General features: G+C 43.5%; 1 protein-coding gene across 5 annotated transcripts in view; it reads left to right on the plus strand.

Moving 5' to 3' along the window:
* ENPP3 (ectonucleotide pyrophosphatase/phosphodiesterase 3) overlaps positions 1–18,305 on the plus strand; it is a 154,096-nt gene that overhangs the window by 41,626 nt on the left and 94,165 nt on the right. For all 5 annotated transcript variants that reach the window (XM_075597329.1, XM_075597330.1, XM_075597333.1 and 2 more), the window contains exons 3-5: positions 5,606–5,728; positions 12,063–12,188; positions 16,983–17,043. In XM_075597329.1, coding sequence (XP_075453444.1) covers positions 5,606–5,728; positions 12,063–12,188; positions 16,983–17,043 — 310 coding nt within the window. The remainder of the gene's footprint in view (positions 1–5,605; positions 5,729–12,062; positions 12,189–16,982; positions 17,044–18,305) is intronic.

Genomic DNA, 18,305 nt, shown 5'->3' on the forward strand with positions numbered 1-18,305 from the left:
TTTCCAGCGATTGGCTATTTTATGTTTGCCAGGTATACCCATATTGCGGATAAGTACTCTGTTGTACACTTGCAATTCTTGGCCACGTACTCTTTTATCATACCGGCCTTTATTTCCCTGGTTGTTCATGTCAGCCATCATAGCGGTCAGTTTATACATCTCTTGCAGCTGTTCCTTGAGTTTTCTAACATGTTGCATGTAAGTGATAGGGGATGTGCCATCTGCTGATATCCTAAAACACAGATCAATTGGTAGTCTGGATTCCCGCCCGAACATCAGATAGTATGGTGAGTACCCTTTTGTGTTCTTCTGGGTCCAATTATATGCATGCACCAGGTGATGCACATGCTGACTCCACTGTTCTTTTCCATGAGTGTTCAATGTGCTCATCATGTTCAATAGCATCCTATTAAAACATCTCCAGTTAAGAGTCCCCGTGCGGGTGGTACAGCGTTGTTTGGGATTTCTTTATCCCACAAAGGCAAATAGCAACAGCTTGATGAGGCGGCTTTCAAAGTCCTGTCCTTGGTCAAAATTGATCCTAGCTGGCAATTCATTATGGACACAGTATTTGTCCCACAGCATCTTGGCGACTGTAATGGCTCGCTTGCTGATCCTTTGTTGGGAATGCCTTAGCATACCTGGTGAAGTTGTCAGTCCATACGCGTGATAAAGAGACCGTCTGAACTAATTCTTACTACCTGGATCACTCGCAGACTCTCTCAAAGTCTGTATAACATGGAATCGTAAATATTGATTGTTCTCTTTGGCACAGAAACAGACCTGGGTGTTCCCAATCTGTGGAAAAGAGCAGATCCTCCATTTGAAAAGTTCAGATGTCATAAAATCAAATTCTCACGTGCATAAGTAAAAAAAACCACAATGAAATGGGGACATAGGGTAACAACATCAAGCATATGTTGTACAACTCTCACATAATCTTGCTGATTTACAACTCAAATTTGGTGTGTCTTTCAGCCAGCATGAAGTCTTATTTAGAGTGGCTCCACTACCTCCACTTTCTTTAAATCAGGGATACAGTGACACTATTTGCTTGAGAAATCGCTCTCCACATAAAAAACATAAAATGGAACCTAGTGCATTACATCTTGATAATTATTAAAACAATTAATAAAAAGTCAGTGTCACAGTCACAAATTGAACATTCTTTTGGGCTTCAGAACCGTACAACTGCACACAGCAGCTGTCTGGGCTGACTCCTCAGTGGCTGCTGTCAGATATTTTTTCCACCACCTCTCCTTCCGTCTTGCACAGCAGGACGCTGCGACTCTCCTGCGTCTCGCTCGCGCCCATCAGTAACATCACAGAGCTTCAGTGAAAACTCAGGCTAGCGTCCTTTCCAGCTTGTGATGGTCTTTTGCAGGCACCCAAAACACCATCACAAGCTGGAAGAGACACTAGCCTGAGTTCTCACTGAAGCTCTGTGATGTTACCGGCAGGCGTGAATCATGGAAGATCACAAACATTGCTTCGTACAGGTAGTCATGTAATTTGTCAACTACAGCCCATTTCAAGGCCAGAAATTCGAGCTTGTGCACTGAGAAATTATTTTCTGACGGTGCCAACCTCTGACTCTCAAATGCTACAGGCCGAAGTCCCTAAGAATGTTTCTAATATAACACAGCCCCCAGTCCCTCTAGACTGGCATCCACATGTAATACATAGGGCTTTTGTGGGTCAGCAAATGCCAGTACAGGTGCATTAGTGAGACAGACTTAGGTGGCTTTGAAGGCTTCCTCGCACTTGGGAGTCCATCTATCTCCAGATAGAAGTACAGTCGTTCTGGCTGGAGGCCTCAGCTGCCATACTACATTATTCACAAAGTGTCTGTAATATTTACAGAACACTGAAAGGAATCGTACAGCAGCTCTGTCAGCTACTTGGGCCTATGATTATGGGCTTCTAATTTTAAGGGATCCATAGCCAGCCCTTCTTCAGACACGATGTGCCCCACATAAGTGACAGACATCTGGCAGAACTGACATTTATTCAGGGACCGCTTCAGTCCGCTCTAACTATACAAAACTGGCCCCAGCCACTTACCAAGAAACAATTAATAGCATTTCTAAGTCTGACAGGTTACTATAGAAGGTTCATCTCAAATTTTGCCACAGTTGCTGCCCCTTTAACAGCCCTCACAAAAGCAAGATCCCCAGTTACAATTAAGTGGTTGCAGAGGCAGATAAGGCAATTAAGTTATTGAAAGAAGCTCTCTGCGCTCAACCTATCTCGATAACCCCAGACGTTTCTAGAGAATTTGTAGTACAGACATATGCTTCTGATATTGGCTTGCCTAAGGAACACCCCATCTACTTTTTGAGCTGAAAGTTAAACCCATTAGAAAAGAACTACTCCATACTGTAGCAGAAAAAGAATGTCTGGCAATAAAGTGGGCTTTAGAGGCTCTTCAGTATTACCTGTTAGGAAGGAAGTTCAGGCTAATTACAGACCATGCTCCTCTTACTTGGATGTGCCAGAATAAAGAGAAGAACTCACGGGTGACCAGGTGGTTTCTTAGTTTCAACCTTTTAATTTCATGGTGGAACACGGTGCAGGTCTGAAACAGGGAAATACTGATGGGCTTTCCAGGGTGCACTCCTTGATGTCCATGGTCACTCACCTCAGTAGGAATGAGCTGGGGGGAGGATATGTGAGACGAAATGTGGTGTTGTTGAGGATAAAAGGTATATAAGGCCTGCTTTAGCAAATTCTACCTGTCGCTCCTAAGAATTAAAAGTAAGGGGAGGATCCTACTCTACAGCGTTACACACTGCCTTTAGAAATCCAGGCCAGGTCTTGCACAGAACAGTGGAGGTTCTGCAAGTGAAGCCAGTTGCAGATCACCTGGGACTAATTAACAGGGTTTAAAAAGGCCAGGCGGGGACACTTCTTCCCCTCTCCACTATTCCAGCTCAGAGAGCTGGACTCTACAAACAGATTCTTGTCTGCAGCAATTTTGTTTTGTGATACCAGCGTTTATATTGTTTGGTAAGTGGGGAAGCCACCCAAAGATAGCTGGTGAACTTCTGTCTAGTAAAGTTAGTGCTCAGATAGAGCAAGGATTTATTTTGATTCTTTTGTTTATCTTGTTTCATCTGCTGAAGTGTTAAAGCAAATAAAAACACTTGAACCAGAGCTGGATCTGTCCTGTGTTGCAGTTTATCCCAAAAGACAGTGGGTTTTAAGGATCCCAGAGAAAAACCCTTCAGCCAAAATGATATTTTGTCACAGGGTATACTGTAATTGTAAGATTGAGTTAAACTTTGTTAGGACAACCAAATTTAATTTGAATATTTGGCCTAGGAATTCTGTTGGGTTGTGATTTTACAATATATGCAAAACATTTAACAACCCTTTGCCAGCGAAAGGATTAATTCAGTATCTTACCTCAACATCAAACAGGTGATAGTGTGCTCATGCATTTCACATCAAGAAAATTATCAGCTTGGCAGGTGTTGATACAGACTGGTGGCATGACAAAAGTCATTTATGATTGCATGTTAATAAAGTAAAGTTGGATTTACAAACTTATTTCTTGAAAAAAATCTGAATTCACATTTAGTTTGCAGAAGTTCATTAAAGGAGACTAAATATTTTATAATATCCATAGTTTGGCTAATTACCAGAGGTAGTTTGCTATTTATTATTGTTTTTAATAATGATCAATGGCAATTTTCATAAACTATTAGCATTAATACTGTTGATGTAATGGAGGAAAAACACTGCATGACTGCATTTAGTTTGGATGATTAATGTTCCTATTTCTGAATATGTACACTATCTAACCAATATTTGCCTGTTAAAATGCTTAACTCCTGACCTACAGTGATGGATGTCAAACCTGTCTTGCACCAGTTTGTATGCAATACATTTGCATACAATGGAATCCAAATGCACCTTATTTGCATATGAGCAGAAGACGGGTAAATTGCCCAAAAATCTGCTTTGGCTCTGAAGAGAGGTTTGAAAAACACTGATCTATATTGCATTTTTGTAACATGTTCCACCTGTCCTTTTAGTAAAGTGAAATTTACAATAACAAAAGCATGAGAAAGTAAAAAACTTTTTATAGTACCTCTGAAATTGGTGTAGGCACATACTATTTAAGTAGGGAGGAGTATTGTAAGAAGGGCGTCTGGTTTGAAAGCTTCAGGGCAATATTTATTTATTGAGCAAACAAATAGGCTCATAAAGTGCCAGTATTCTGTACATTTGCAGTCTGTTAAACCTGTTTTCTAATTCCAGTTTGATTCTGCATTACTAATCCTTGTGTGAAACACCAAGTTTAGCTTTATTTATTTGAAATAAAAACAACAAAATAGATGTACAGTTATAGACTTATAATAAATTATTTAGTGTCCTCGTGGTGTAGCATTATCATTGTATGGAGTAAATGTAGTAGGGTATTATACCCCAATGGGTAGTGTAAAACAAGGGTGCTCAAACTGGGGGGTGCGGCGGTTACAGAGGTCCTGCATTCTTCCCCAAAGCATTTATATTAAATGCCGGGGATCATGCGGGCGAGGCCTCTGTAACTTCCCTTACCTTGTCTCCGATGGCTTCGGACGATGTGTCGCCATGGCAAAGTGGCGTTGACACTGCGGGGTCACGTGACATCGCCCCCACAGCATCATTTGATGTCGGATACAAGGTAAGGGGGGTGGGGGGGAGATAGCAGGCAGGGGAGTGTAGACTAAAAAGTTTGTGCACTCCTGGTGTAGGAGACTAAATGGACCAGTTCAACATGTGCATTAAGGCTAATATACTGAAGCACACATTCTCCAGGATCCAGAGGGAGCATATACAAAGATCATCATAAAAAAGAAAAAAAGACATTGTGCACAAATGTTTGATAAGTCTGAATGAGAAGGAATCTTGGCTCTTTCTGCTGTTCTACTTACAGTGTGTAAATATTTAAAGGGCAGATATCGCCAAACTGTGTCAGAGTCTTCATACAGCAGATGTGTGGTTTGACAAGATGTTATCTCGAGATGAAAAGACATCATGGTGCAGACCAATATAAAACTTTATCAAATAAAACAAATGTAAATGTACTCACATTTTTGCAAATTTAGGTCATGGGCATAAAATAATTGTTGAGAATCGCGGTTTCCGGCCCCGTAGTCGCACGTCGTAGTGTCAGCGCTTTTGCCACTGACTGTCCCTCCGCTTCTCCGGGTGTCTCGCGTCTTCACGTCCCATGTCACTTCTGGTCGGGTTGACGTCACATCCGGTAGTCTTCTATTCGGAAGCGGCACAGATGTGGCAGACTCCGACTGTTCGTGGCGTCTCACACAATAGCTCTACGCGTTTTGGCGATTTTTCCGCTTCATCAGGAGTCCATAATAACCAGTATGGTTATCACAATAATCACAGGATGTATAACAATGTACAGAGCATTCAAAACATGACAGTTTTCTTCTTCAAGGGTACTGAAGATCACTTAGAAATGTAATTCACCTTATCCATGGAGAGCTATCATGTTGGCCCCTTAAAAGGCTTTAAAACTTACAAGCAATCTTCATTTAGGACCAGATATACCTCATTCTAGTTGTAATTATATATGTATGTTTTAATTTCTCAGTGACATGCAGGAACAGATGCAATGAACCTTACAGCGGAAGGGAAAGTGACTGCCGCTGTGACACCCAATGCACTGAGCATGGAAACTGCTGCTTTGATTTTGATGATCTTTGCCTGAAACCAAGTGGGTATAAATTTTCACATTGTTCACTGTATATAAGTAGGACCAAGCCGTTATACAGAAATAATCAGTAAACCCGGTGTTAGCCCCCATGGAGGGTAGTTATTAAGCTCAACTATAGAGGCCAATGAGCATACCAATGGATAATAAAGTTAATAAATACATTTTGTATCACACATTATTGTGACATTATGATGACTTGTTTGGTGCAAATACGCCAACTGTAGGTATCAGGTTTGTAGCTACTGCTAAAAAAATAATGCCTACAACCAATGAAGACGTATTTTTAATGTGTGTTCACTTTCTTACAATCACAATTGCTAGTTACTATTATACAATTATTAAAAAGGATAGAACACCTGAAAGTCAATGGATTAGCATCTGTTTAAATAGAAACTACTGATAACAAATATTAACATATATAACAACATTTAAAAAAAACTAATCTGGTTAGGCATATGGACGCAAATAAGGTCTTCCATATATTCTTGTTACATGTGGTAGTTATTGTTGTTCTTGTCCATCCTAATGGAATTTCTCCTGCCTGTGGCCATATATTGAATTTTACTGTCCAGACCATCAGCCTTTGTATTGAATTGTATGTCTTTATTTATATAGCGCCATTAATGTACATAGCGCTTCACAGTAGTAGTACATGTGGTAATCAAATAAATAACAGAGCATGGGAATAAGTGCTTTAGACATAAAAGTAACCTTAAGGAAGAGGAGTCCCTGCCCTGAGGAGCTTACAGTCTAATTGGTAGGTAGGGAGAACGTACAGAGACAGTAGGAGGGAGTTCTGGTAAGTGTGTCTGCAGGGGGCCAAGCTTTATGTATCATGTTTTCAGAATATCCACAGTGCTATTCATTTGCTTCTTTAAGCACGTGTGTCTTAAGGTGTGTCTTAAAGGTGGATAGACAGGGTGCTAGTCGGGTACTGAGGGGAAGGGCATTCCAGAGGTGTGGGGCAGTCAGTGAAAAGGGTTTAAGGCGGGAGAGGGCTTTAGATACAAAGGGGGTAGAAAGAAGACATCCTTGAGAAGAACGCAAGAGTCGGGATGGTGCATAACGAGAAATTAGGGCTGATATGTAAGGAGGGGCAGAAGAGTGTAAAGCTTTAAAAGCGAGGAGAAGAATGGAGTGTGAGTTGCGGGATTTGATCGGAAGCCAGGAGAGGGATTTCATGAGGGGAGATGCGGAGACAGATCTAGGAAAGAGTAGAGTGATTCTGGCAGCAGCGTTAAGGATAGATTGTAGGGGAGTCAGGTGAGAGGCAGGAAGGCCGGACAGCAGGAGGTTACAGTAATCAAGATGGGAGAGAATGAGGGCATGAGTCAGAGTTTTAGCAGTCGAGCAACAGAGGAAAGGCGTATCTTTGTTATATTGCAGAGGAAAAAGCGACAGGTTTTAGAAATGTTTTGAATGTGAGAGAAGAGTCAATTGTGACCCCTAGGCAGCTTGCTTGGGCTACTTGGTGAATGATCGTAGTTCCAACAGTAATGTGGAAGGAGGTAGTAGGGCCAGGTTTGGGAGGAAGTATGAGGAGCTCTGTTTTAGCCATGTTGAGTTAAAGGTGGCGGAGGGCCATCCAGGATGATATAGCAGAGAGACATTCAGAAACTTTGGTTTGTACAGCAGGTGTAAGGTCGGGTGTTGAAAAGTATATTTGTGTGTCGTCAGCATAGAGGTGATAATTAAACCCAAAATATGTTATTAGGTCACCTAGAGAGAGAGTGTGTAAAGAGAAGAGGTCCCAGGACATAGCCCTGGGGTACCCCCACAGAGAGATTAATAGAGGAGGGAGAGGTAGGATGAGATCCAGGATAGAGCTTTGTTCTGAATACCAAGAGTATGGAGAATGTGAAGGAGAAGAGGGTGGTCCATGGTGTCAAATGCTGCAGAGAGGTCGAGTAATATGTGCAGAGTGTAATAACCTCTGTCTTTGGCAGCATGGAGGTCGTCAATTATTTTAGTGAGGGCTTTTTCCGTGGAGTGAGCAGTGTGGAAGCAAGATTGTAGAGGGTCTACGAGAGAATAGGCGTTGAGAAAATGGAGCAAGCGAGAGAATACAAGACGTTTAAGGAGTTTAGAGGCAAAAGGCAGGAGGGAGACAGGTCGATAGTTAGAAAGACAGGTAGGGTCAAGCTTGCTGTTTTTGTGTAATGGTATAACGGTTGCATGTTTGAAGGAGGATGGAAAGATTCCAGAGCAGAGGGAGGAGTTAAAAATGTGTGTGAGCGTAGGGATTATAGTAGGAGCAAGAGGTTTTAGGAGATGGGAGTGAATGGGGTCAAGAGGGCAAGTGGTAGAGGGAGAAGAGGTGATCAACAGCGACACATCCTCCTCTGAGACAGTGGAAAAAGAGTCAAGGAAGGCAGGAGGAGAGTTAGGAAGAGGTGTAGGATGGGAGGAAGAAACCAAGGGGATGTTCTGACGTATGGATTCCACCTTTTCCTTAACATAGTCAGCAAAGTCCTGAGCGGAGATGGAGGAAGGAGAGGCAGCTGAGGGTGGTTTGAGTAAAGTATCAAAGACAGAGAACAGTCGGCGTGAGTTAGACTTGTGCATGTTGATTAGAGAAGAAAAGTAGGCTGTTTAGCTTGCGAGAGGGCAGAGTTGAAACAGGATAGCATAAATTTGTAGTGAAGGAAGTCTGCGAGAGTATGAGATTTCCTCCAGAGGCGTTCAGAGGAAGGAGTGGAGAAACGTAAGAGAAAAAGTGGGGCATGTAGATCAAGAGACGAGGACAAGACAGAGTTGTAGTTCCTGACCAGGTTGTCGGGGTCTGTAACAGAGCTGAGAGAGGAGAAGGAGGAACGTAAAGTGGACTCAAAGTCAGGTAAGTGAATAGAGCGCAGGTTTCTGCAGAACCGGGGGGTAGATGGAGGTGGAGAAGGGGAGAAGCGAGATAGAGAGAATGAGATGAGGTGATGGTCAGAGAGAAGAAAAGGGGAAATGGAGAAATCGGAGAGAGAGACGTTTTTAGTGAAAACCAGGTCTAAGTAGTGGCCATCCTTGTGGGTGCTGGCTGCAGTCAACTGTTGAAGGCCAAAACAAGAGGTTAGAGAAAGAAAGCGGGAAGCCCAAGGGAGAGAGGGGTCATCAATGTGGCAATTGAAGTCCCCAAGGAGAAGAACAGGGAAGTCTGAGGAGAGAAAGAAAGAGAGCCAGGATTCAAAGTGAGAGAGAAAGGCAGAAGGGGGATGAGTAGAGGTAAGTGGGCGATAGATGACCACCACATGGACAGGGAGAGGAGAGGAGAGAAGATCTGGACAGTGTGAGCCTCAAAGGAGGGGAAAGCAAGAGATGGAGGAATAGGAAGGGTTCGGTAACGGCAGAGAGAGGAGAGCAGGAGCCCCACGCCTCCACCCCTGCCATCAGGGCGCAGAGTGTGGGAGAAGGAAAGGCCACTGTAGGAGAGGGCAGCTTCCAGAGCAGAGTCAGACTGAGTGAGCCAGGTCTCAGTTATAGCAAATATGAGCAGAGAGTGAGAGAGAAAAAAGTCATGTACAGAGAGGAACTTGTTAGAAAGGGAGCGAGCATTCCAAAGGGCACAGGAGAAAGGGAGAGAGGAGGGAGGGTGGAATGGGATGGGTATGAGGTTGGAGGGGTTGACACCAGAAGGAGTAGAGGTTGCAATTGGCAGGCGAGGACGAGCGCATGTAGGAATAAGGCAGGGACCAGGATTGGGAGAGATATCCCCAGAAGCAAGGAGAAGAAGCATGGCTAGAAAGAGAATGTGTGAGGATGATTTGCAGGGATGTGCTTTATTGCTGGGGATATACAGTAGCTGTGTCGTGTCAGAAGGCGCAGGTAAGAAAGGAGTTCATGTGAACATAGAAGTGGTGAAGGAAGGAGAGATGGAGATATATGAATAGAGTTAGAGACATAATGAGGCTGGTAAAAAGAAGTGCATAATTTGAGAAGAAGTGAAGTCACAGAAGATATAAATGGTAAAGGCAGCATCACAGCAGTAATGATGCAGTCTGGTATTGATGATATCCTCCTTTCCAGCGTAGTTCAAATGCAGGAATCAGGGCCAGTTGGAGGTGTCCACTTCTTCACAACTTCCTTTTAAACTTCAGTTGTTCAGTAGTCCTGCCACATAATGGGCCACTTGGACATGGGCTGCAGGCAGCATTAGGCTGTTCTATCTGGGTTTATATTGGCCTAAAAAAGTCACCTGACAGTTAGGTTCTGTCTGCTTAATTAGCACATCTGAGGCACATTCAAACAGATGGTTTTCTACACAGGGTGTTCCCTGCCTAGGTGGCAACACTTAATTCAATTAAGAGTTGAAGCAGACAGGATTCAGATATGGGATATTACCTAAGATTGTTTCAGTTGCATATACTAACATACACACAGCAAAGAGTTGAAGCAGACAGGATTCAGATATGGGATATTACCTGAGGAAAGAAGATGATTTTGTTAGGGTAAGGGGTCCTTCCTTTTAAACTTCAGTTGTTCAGTAGTCCTGCCACTTATAATGGGCCACTTGGACATGGGCTGCAGGAAGTCTTTAACTCTATGTTATACTAGTAATGGTGAAGAAGAGAAGACAAATTCATGGAGGGTAAGTCCATCAATAACTATTAGAGAAGTGAGCAAATTGTACCCTCCATGCATACAGTATGTACATCATGCAAGGACTGGAGTAGGGGAGCGCAAAATTGGGGAGAAAGCATAAGTGATACACCGATTAGTATTGTAACCGGCAAGACAGCTCAGGATAACACATTCACAACAAAGTGGGTAATATTGGGTGATACAGGAGTGCAGAGTGGCTAGTATGTGTCACTAGGCAAATCACACTGCATACCTTATAACAAGGTGCATCATACGAGTGGGAGGATACTATAATTATAGAAAAAATGACTTGTACGGCCCTGTGTAAGTCTGTACCCCAAAAAGGTTTCTTTCCCTGACTCTGATGATCCCGTCCCCCTGTGTGGGGAGACCTTTGTGGTGGAGGCAATGACCCGTATGGATGACAAATATCCAGGTGGTGCAGTTAAAACAACAAATGTATTACATAAAAATGTAAATGCTGCAGAGAACTTACATATACAAAGCATACGGTGCTCCGTTCTGCGTCTCACCGTGGCTCCTCTGTGCACCGCGTCCGGTGTGCAGGGCTGGAGTGCAGCTGTGACTGAATGCTACGGAGGCTGGCAGGAATCCAAAAAGTACACGCTACTCGAACTACGTGTTTTGCATCGCCAGATGCTTCGTCAGGTTCTCGGATGATTTCTGGAATACTTCTAAAAAATGTCCTTTTGACCCAATGGGATAAAATTTTGGTTTGTTTTTGAGTGCAGAATGCTTAAAATTATCTGATTTACTCCCGGAGTACAATTAATCAGATGTTTTTCCCTAATTAGGGCATCTTTATTGATAAAGAAACCTTTTTAGTGTTAGCTGTCTAATAAATTTATTTGCATCTATGAATAAATTGAAGCCGCTGTGGTTAGGGCAAAATTAAGACCCCTAGAAATAAGATTGGTCTGGGTTGATGTTAAAATTTTGTCGCTGATATTAAAAATACTTTTTACTGGTTGGTATGTCTTTTTAATCATCGATTTTCTCCCTCTTTTCCTCTGGGGGTCTTTTTTTGGTTCTTGTTACTGGCCTCTCTGGTTCTCCTATATCTTGTAGGGTGGAGAACCGGTTTTACATGTGAATCGGAGGGTGGGGGGGAGGAGGTGGGGACCCTGATCTAAAAAAAGAAGATGATGTAGTGTATTTGTTTCATGCAGTTTTGTCCCATGATTTCCCCCCGTTTTGTGCCGGGCTATGATCCCGTCTTGTTGCAAATCTTTCGCTAGACTTTCTATATCTCCTTTCGGGACTTTTACGTCTTTCATCATAAGACCTTGAGCAGTCTCTTCTCCTCCATTGTTCTACATTCTTAGTTCCATACTGTCTATCCCTGTCTCTCCCACCCTCCCTGTCATTCCTGCCTAGATCCCAGCAGCCATACGGAGTATGGTCGTGGTTCTCTCGGCGCCTGACATGGGGGGCTGGTCTGTTAGGAGATGGACGTCTCTCCTTTGGGCGGGGATAATTCTCCATTACTTCCCGTATTTTTTCTTTCTTTGGTTCTATATTGGAGCGCCCCAGCTTTTCTCCTGGTATGTAATCACATAATACAAGAAGATGGAGATGAGATTTTTCATCGATCCTGTGTTTTATACTCAATCAAGAAGCTGCCAATGTTGAGCATTGTTTTGGCGACAGGCTAAAGAGGTTTATTTGGGCTGGTGCAATACTGTAATAGAGTCACTTTTATTATGAAGATTGTGTGTTTGTGTCAGCCCTGTGCACTGTTTTGCAGAGGAGGTGTGGACATGCAGCATGGTGCGCTGTGGTGAGAAGCGGATATCTGGCAGCCATTGCTCATGCTCTGAGGATTGCTTGACCAAAGGCGATTGTTGTACAAATTACAGAACAGTTTGTAAAGGTGAGAGCCTTTCAGCAACATAAACATACTCATACCATCTTACATATGGATAATTCATAGTCTACTTTATGATTTTCATTACACACTTGAATACTGGATGCTATTGTGGAATTTGAGAAATGTGTAAATGGATGTTGACATTTTCTTTTGGCATGTGAAAAATGGATGACTGTTAGTGCTGTTTTTGAACCATTTGTGCACCAGGCTGTGAGGCTGTCATGGAAACACCACCTAGAGGACAACAGGTCAACTCAGGAGTCACCAGACCTGCCTCTTTGCTATCTATAAAACTGCATAATCGCTGGCACCACTGAAGGAGATAACAACTTGGGGCACCAGAGAGTATATACTCTAACACTAGCTCCACCCCCTGCTCCCTCAGAACTACTTTGTGAAAGGAGCCTCCTGTGTACTAGCCTCCTGTGTACTACCCAACCTGATGACTAGAGGGTATAATTCTCCCAAACTGAGGGACCTAGCAGCACTATGGAGGGTTACACTAACACACAAGGTTACAAATATCCAGGGATACAATTTACCTTTTAAAACCAGAGACAGAACATAAAACACAGACAAAGCTCAGTTTTTAGCACATCCAGTGAGACTCATACACGGTACAGTGCCTAAATATATATGTATAAATATCTAATAAGTAAAATGGTCTTTTAGTTTGACATTTTTGGCTAAAATTGTTGTAAGCCCCTGAGCCAACGCCAAGGCAGACCACATATCAGGGGTCCCTAACGCTAATATAAATTCTTAATAACCTGTGTAATAACAGGAAGAATGATTTATAGTAAATCTGTCAATATTAGTTGCAAAGTTCTGAGTCTGACTGAAGCTTTTATTAACCTGTACATTACCAGGAAAAGCACTCTGTATTAGAGATGTCACAGCCAAACTGCAAGCAGGCAAGTTCCCCTGAGTGGAAGATGCTATGGAGTGAGCCCATAACCATTTAAATGTGGGAGGGGGTGAGCTTAAATTAGGAAGGAGGTTGCCACCCTCCAATCAGCCATGACTAGCTGGACAAGAATTGTAAAACATACTGGACACCTAACAAACTCCTATTGAACCCCCAAAATGACCACAACATATATATAAGCATATGAGTGTCACAGAGGAGTGCTACTGAGCATGGCAATATATATTTTAAAACCAGAGACAGAACATAAAACACAGACAAAGCTCAGTTTTTAGCACATCCAGTGAGACTCATACACGGTACAGTGCCTAAATATATATGTATAAATATCTAATAAGTAAAATGGTCTTTTAGTTTGACATTTTTGGCCAAAATTGTTGTAAGCCCCTGAGCCAACGCCAAGGCAGACCACATATCAGGGGTCCCTAACGCTAATATAAATTCTTAATAACCTGTGTAATAACAGGAAGAATGATTTATAGTAAATCTGTCAATATTAGTTGCAAAGTTCTGAGTCTGACTGAAGCTTTTATTAACCTGTACATTACCAGGAAAAGCACTCTGTATTAGAGATGTCACAGCCAAACTGCAAGCAGGCAAGTTCCCCTGAGTGGAAGATGCTATGGAGTGAGCCCATAACCATTTAAATGTGGGAGGGGGTGAGCTTAAATTAGGAAGGAGGTTGCCACCCTCCAATCAGCCATGACTAGCTGGAGAAGAATTGTAAAACATACTGGACACCTAACAAGCTCCTATTGAACCCCCAAAATGACCACAACATATATATAAGCATATGAGTGTCACAGAGGAGTGCTACTGAGCATGGCAATATATATTTTAAAACCAGAGACAGAACATAAAACACAGACAAAGCTCAGTTTTTAGCACATCCAGTGAGACTCATACACGGTACAGTGCCTAAATATATATGTATAAATATCTAATAAGTAAAATGGTCTTTTAGTTTGACATTTTTGGCCAAAATTGTTGTAAGCCCCTGAGCCAACGCCAAGGCAGACCACATATCAGGGGTCCCTAACGCTAATATAAATTCTTAATAACCTGTGTAATAACAGGAAGAATGATTTATAGTAAATCTGTCAATATTAGTTGCAAAGTTCTGAGTCTGACTGAAGCTTTTATTAATCTGTACATTACCAGGAAAAGCACTCTGTATTAGAGATGTCACAGCCAAACTGCAAGCAGGCAAGTTCCCCTGAGTGGAAGATGCTATGGAGTGAGCCCATAACCATTTAAATGTGGGAGGGGGTGAGCTTAAATTAGGAAGGAGGTTGCCACCCTCCAATCAGCCATGACTAGCTGGACAAGAATTGTAAAACATACTGGACACCTAACAAGCTCCTATTGAACCCCCAAAATGACCACAACATATATATAAGCATATGAGTGTCACAGAGGAGTGCTACTGAGCATGGCAATATATATTTTAAAACCAGAGACAGAACATAAAACACAGACAAAGCTCAGTTTTTAGCACATCCAGTGAGACTCATACACGGTACAATTTACCATACAATTTACCTAACATGACATGCACTGTTCCTCAACAGGGCCTAGGCTAACAAAGCACAGTGTTGAACCATGCAAAACCTTAGAGGAAACCTAGAAGTGCTATTACCTTTAATGGGGACCTAAATATGTCCTAACCAAGTACCTGATATTCTACTTGACAAAGGCTTTGCGGGACCTGGAGACTTGACTGTGTTCAAAATGAGAAACTACAGCTAGAACAGGCCCCTCAAACTCAGAATAGTTTGGATGCCAATTCTTAAATTAGACTGCAATACTCGGCTGCACCATCAAAGGGGTGGAAGGAAAATATAAATAGCAACTATAACTTACACCTTTGTTCTTGAGTTTTCCTTATTACATATATGTAAACGTATGTCTCTCCTCCCTATCCCCTCTTTCGCTCTTCTCATCTCCATCCCCTCTTTCTCTCTTCTCCTCCCTATCCCCTCTTTTTCACTTTTTATCCTATCCCCTCTATCCCACTCCCATCCCTCTGTCCCCCATATCCCCACTATCTCCCCATGCCTTCCCTCCCTCTCTCTCTCCATCCCCTCCCTCTCTCTCCCCCATCCCCTCCCTCGTCCCCCCTATTCCCTCCCCATCCCTTTCCTCTCTCCCCCCATTACCTCCCTCTCTCAGTCCTCGTCCTCTCCCTTTCTCTCTCCCTGTCCCCCTCTCTCCTTCCCATCTCCTCCCTCTCTCTACCCCTCATCCCTTTTTTCTGTCCCCCACCCCTCTCCCTCCATTCCCTCTCTCCCCTCTATCCCCTCTCTTTTACCTCTCTCCCCATACCCCTCTCACTCTATCCCCTCTCCCTCCATCCCCCTCACTCTCCATCCCCTCTCTTCCTTTCCCTCCACCCCCCCTCTCTCCATCCCCTCTCTTCCTGTCCCTCCACCCCCCTCACTCTCCATCCCATGTCTTCCTGTCCCTCCATCCCCCTTTCACTCCATCTCCTATCTTTCTCCCCCACCCTCTCTCTCAGCTACCCCATCTCTTTCCCACCCCCTCTCTCCCTCAAATCCCTCTCTCTTCCCTCTCACCCCACCCCCCTCTTTCTCCTTCTCTTCCCATCCCTACTCTCCCTTCTCCCTCCATCCCCTCTCTTCCTCTCCCTCCACCCCCCATCTTTCTCTCCATCCCCTCTCTGCCCCAAACTACCAACCTCCCTCCTGAATGAACAGTCAAAACTCCACCCACACTCTTGGCCCGGTCAAACAGCCTCCTTCCCTTTCTCTCCCTCCCTGCCAAACAAGCTCTGTGCCATATGACAGGGTTGCTTGAGCCACATGCCGCACTGGGATAAAATGTACTGGCCAGTCTGCAATTTCCCACTTAAGAGACCAGCAATGCTAACATATATGATATGAGAACAAAGCCAATTTAACAAAGAAGAACATCTCAATGGTAACATAAAGCATGAGCATCTAAAACCCTTCTGGAGACAAGGAATAGCTGTGCAAAAAGATTCATGACAAATGTAATAAACAGTAACAAAACACTATAAAAACATATGCACATACTGTAGCTAGGCTATTGTGCGCTGGTGTATTCATCCACTGATGAGGTGTTGAGAGGAAAAGTATACTGAAGCAGGGGTACTGTCCTCAGGTGTGAGTGAGATGTGAACAGGTGTAGTCATCTTCCCCCAACATGTGATGTTCAATACACCAGCTACAGTATGCTAATCTGAGCACCTCAGTTACAGGTGAATACCCCTGTTGTGATGAACCTAATGTGCTATGTATTTAATCCTCTCATCTTCAGTTTCATGAAGTGACCTTCTGCATTCTTGAAAACATATAGTATGCATAAAAAACACTTTTTATGATTGATATGTTGATCCATTAAATGGTATCACAACATGTGATTCAATAGTAATCTTCTCTCTTTTTGTGCTATGTACTCATAGTGATACTGAAATAAATATTCCAGGACATACTTGAAAACGAGAGGTAACTCTCAATGTATTACTTTCTGGTAAAATATTTTATAAATAAATAAATATAGCGAATGCAGGTGTTGCACCGAGAAACTGCATTACAGAAATAACCTTTAAGATGTCTGGATATTTCACATTATGTGTTTACATTTGACATTGTTTCCCCATGTAAGCAAACTGCTAAGGTAATCACATACTACAGGCTCACAATGCTAAGCTTCAAAACTTCCTGCTAGTGAATATATATCATTCATAACCTATATTTGCCCAGGGAAAAGAGGGATTCTCTGATATATGCCAGGAACAAATAATATGTGAATATGGCTAAAACACGTTTCCATTTACTTCTCTCATTGTAGTGTGCAGCTGTTTAATTAATCTGTTTTGCATATAGGTGACACACCGTGGGCAAAAGACCAATGTGAAACCAGTACTAATCCCCAGTGCCCTGTAGGGTAAGTGATCACTGACAAACAATGCAAAGAGATGAGCTGAACCTAGGGAGGGAACATCCATATGCAAATGTCTAAATCCATTCCTTTTTCCACATATGGGTTTAGAGATGTCTGGGTGTGTTCCTATAAGAATAATTCAAGCCATGTTGCATAACCCTGCAATTCCTGACAGGGCCGCAGACAGATTTCCCAGTGCCCAAAACTAGAGTTACAGCCGGGCCCCGCCCCACCCCGGTATTGTATTGTACTGTATGTCTTTATTTATATAGCGCCATAAATGTACATAGCGCTTCACAGTAGTAATACATATCATATAAATAACAAATAATATAAATAACAGGTCATGGGAATAAGTGCTTCAGACATAAAAGTAACATTAAGGAAGAGGAGTCCCTGATCCGAGGAGCTTACAATGTAATTGGTAGGTAGGGAGAACGTACAGAGACAGTAGGAGGGAGTTCTGGTAAGTGCGTCTGCAGGGGCCAAGCTTTATGTATCATGTGTCCAGGATTATCCAGTGCTATTCATATGCTTCTTTAAGCAGATGTGTCTTAGGCCGAGTCCATAGAAGGACAGGCCGCGCTGAGCCGTGCGGACGCTCAGCGCTGAGCCCCTGCATCCTCAATGAGGATGCCTTGAGAGGGGGCTCACGCAAGCATCCGCAGGCGTGCGGAGGCTTTGGAGTTTTCAGCCGACAGCCAAGCTGTTTTTCAGCGCGCTGTCGGCTGAAAACATCCAATCAGCCTGAAGCAGCTTCAACGTCACGGCGCCGTGACGTCGGCGCCGTGATGTTGATGCCAGTGCGTCGCGGGCGATTGGCCCAGCGACGTCACTGCCCCGCCTCCAACCACCTCCCCCCCCCGGCTCCCTTCGCGCACGCTGGCTTGCCTGCAAGTCCGTGGAATCGCGCTGACTTAAGCAGGCGAGCCTCAGCGTTAGCGCGCCTCTGCTCTCCTGAAGCCTATATGGCCCCGGCCTTAAGGTGGGTCTTAAAGGTGGATAGAAAGGGTGCAAGTCGGGTATTGAGGGGAAGGGCATTCCAGAGGTGCTGGGCAGAAAGTGAGAAAGGTTTAAGGCGGGAGAGAGCTTTAGATACGAAGGTGGTAGGAAGAAGACATCCTTGAGAAGAACGCAAGAATCGGGATGGTGCATAACGAGAAATTAGGGCTGAGATTCAAGGAGGGGCAGAAGAATGTAAAGCTTTAAAAGTGAGGAGGAGAATTGAGTGTGAGATACGGGATTTGATCGGAAGCCAGGAGAGG

Source organism: Ascaphus truei, chromosome 4, assembly GCF_040206685.1.
Source record: "Ascaphus truei isolate aAscTru1 chromosome 4, aAscTru1.hap1, whole genome shotgun sequence".
Taxonomy (NCBI): domain Eukaryota; kingdom Metazoa; phylum Chordata; class Amphibia; order Anura; family Ascaphidae; genus Ascaphus; species Ascaphus truei.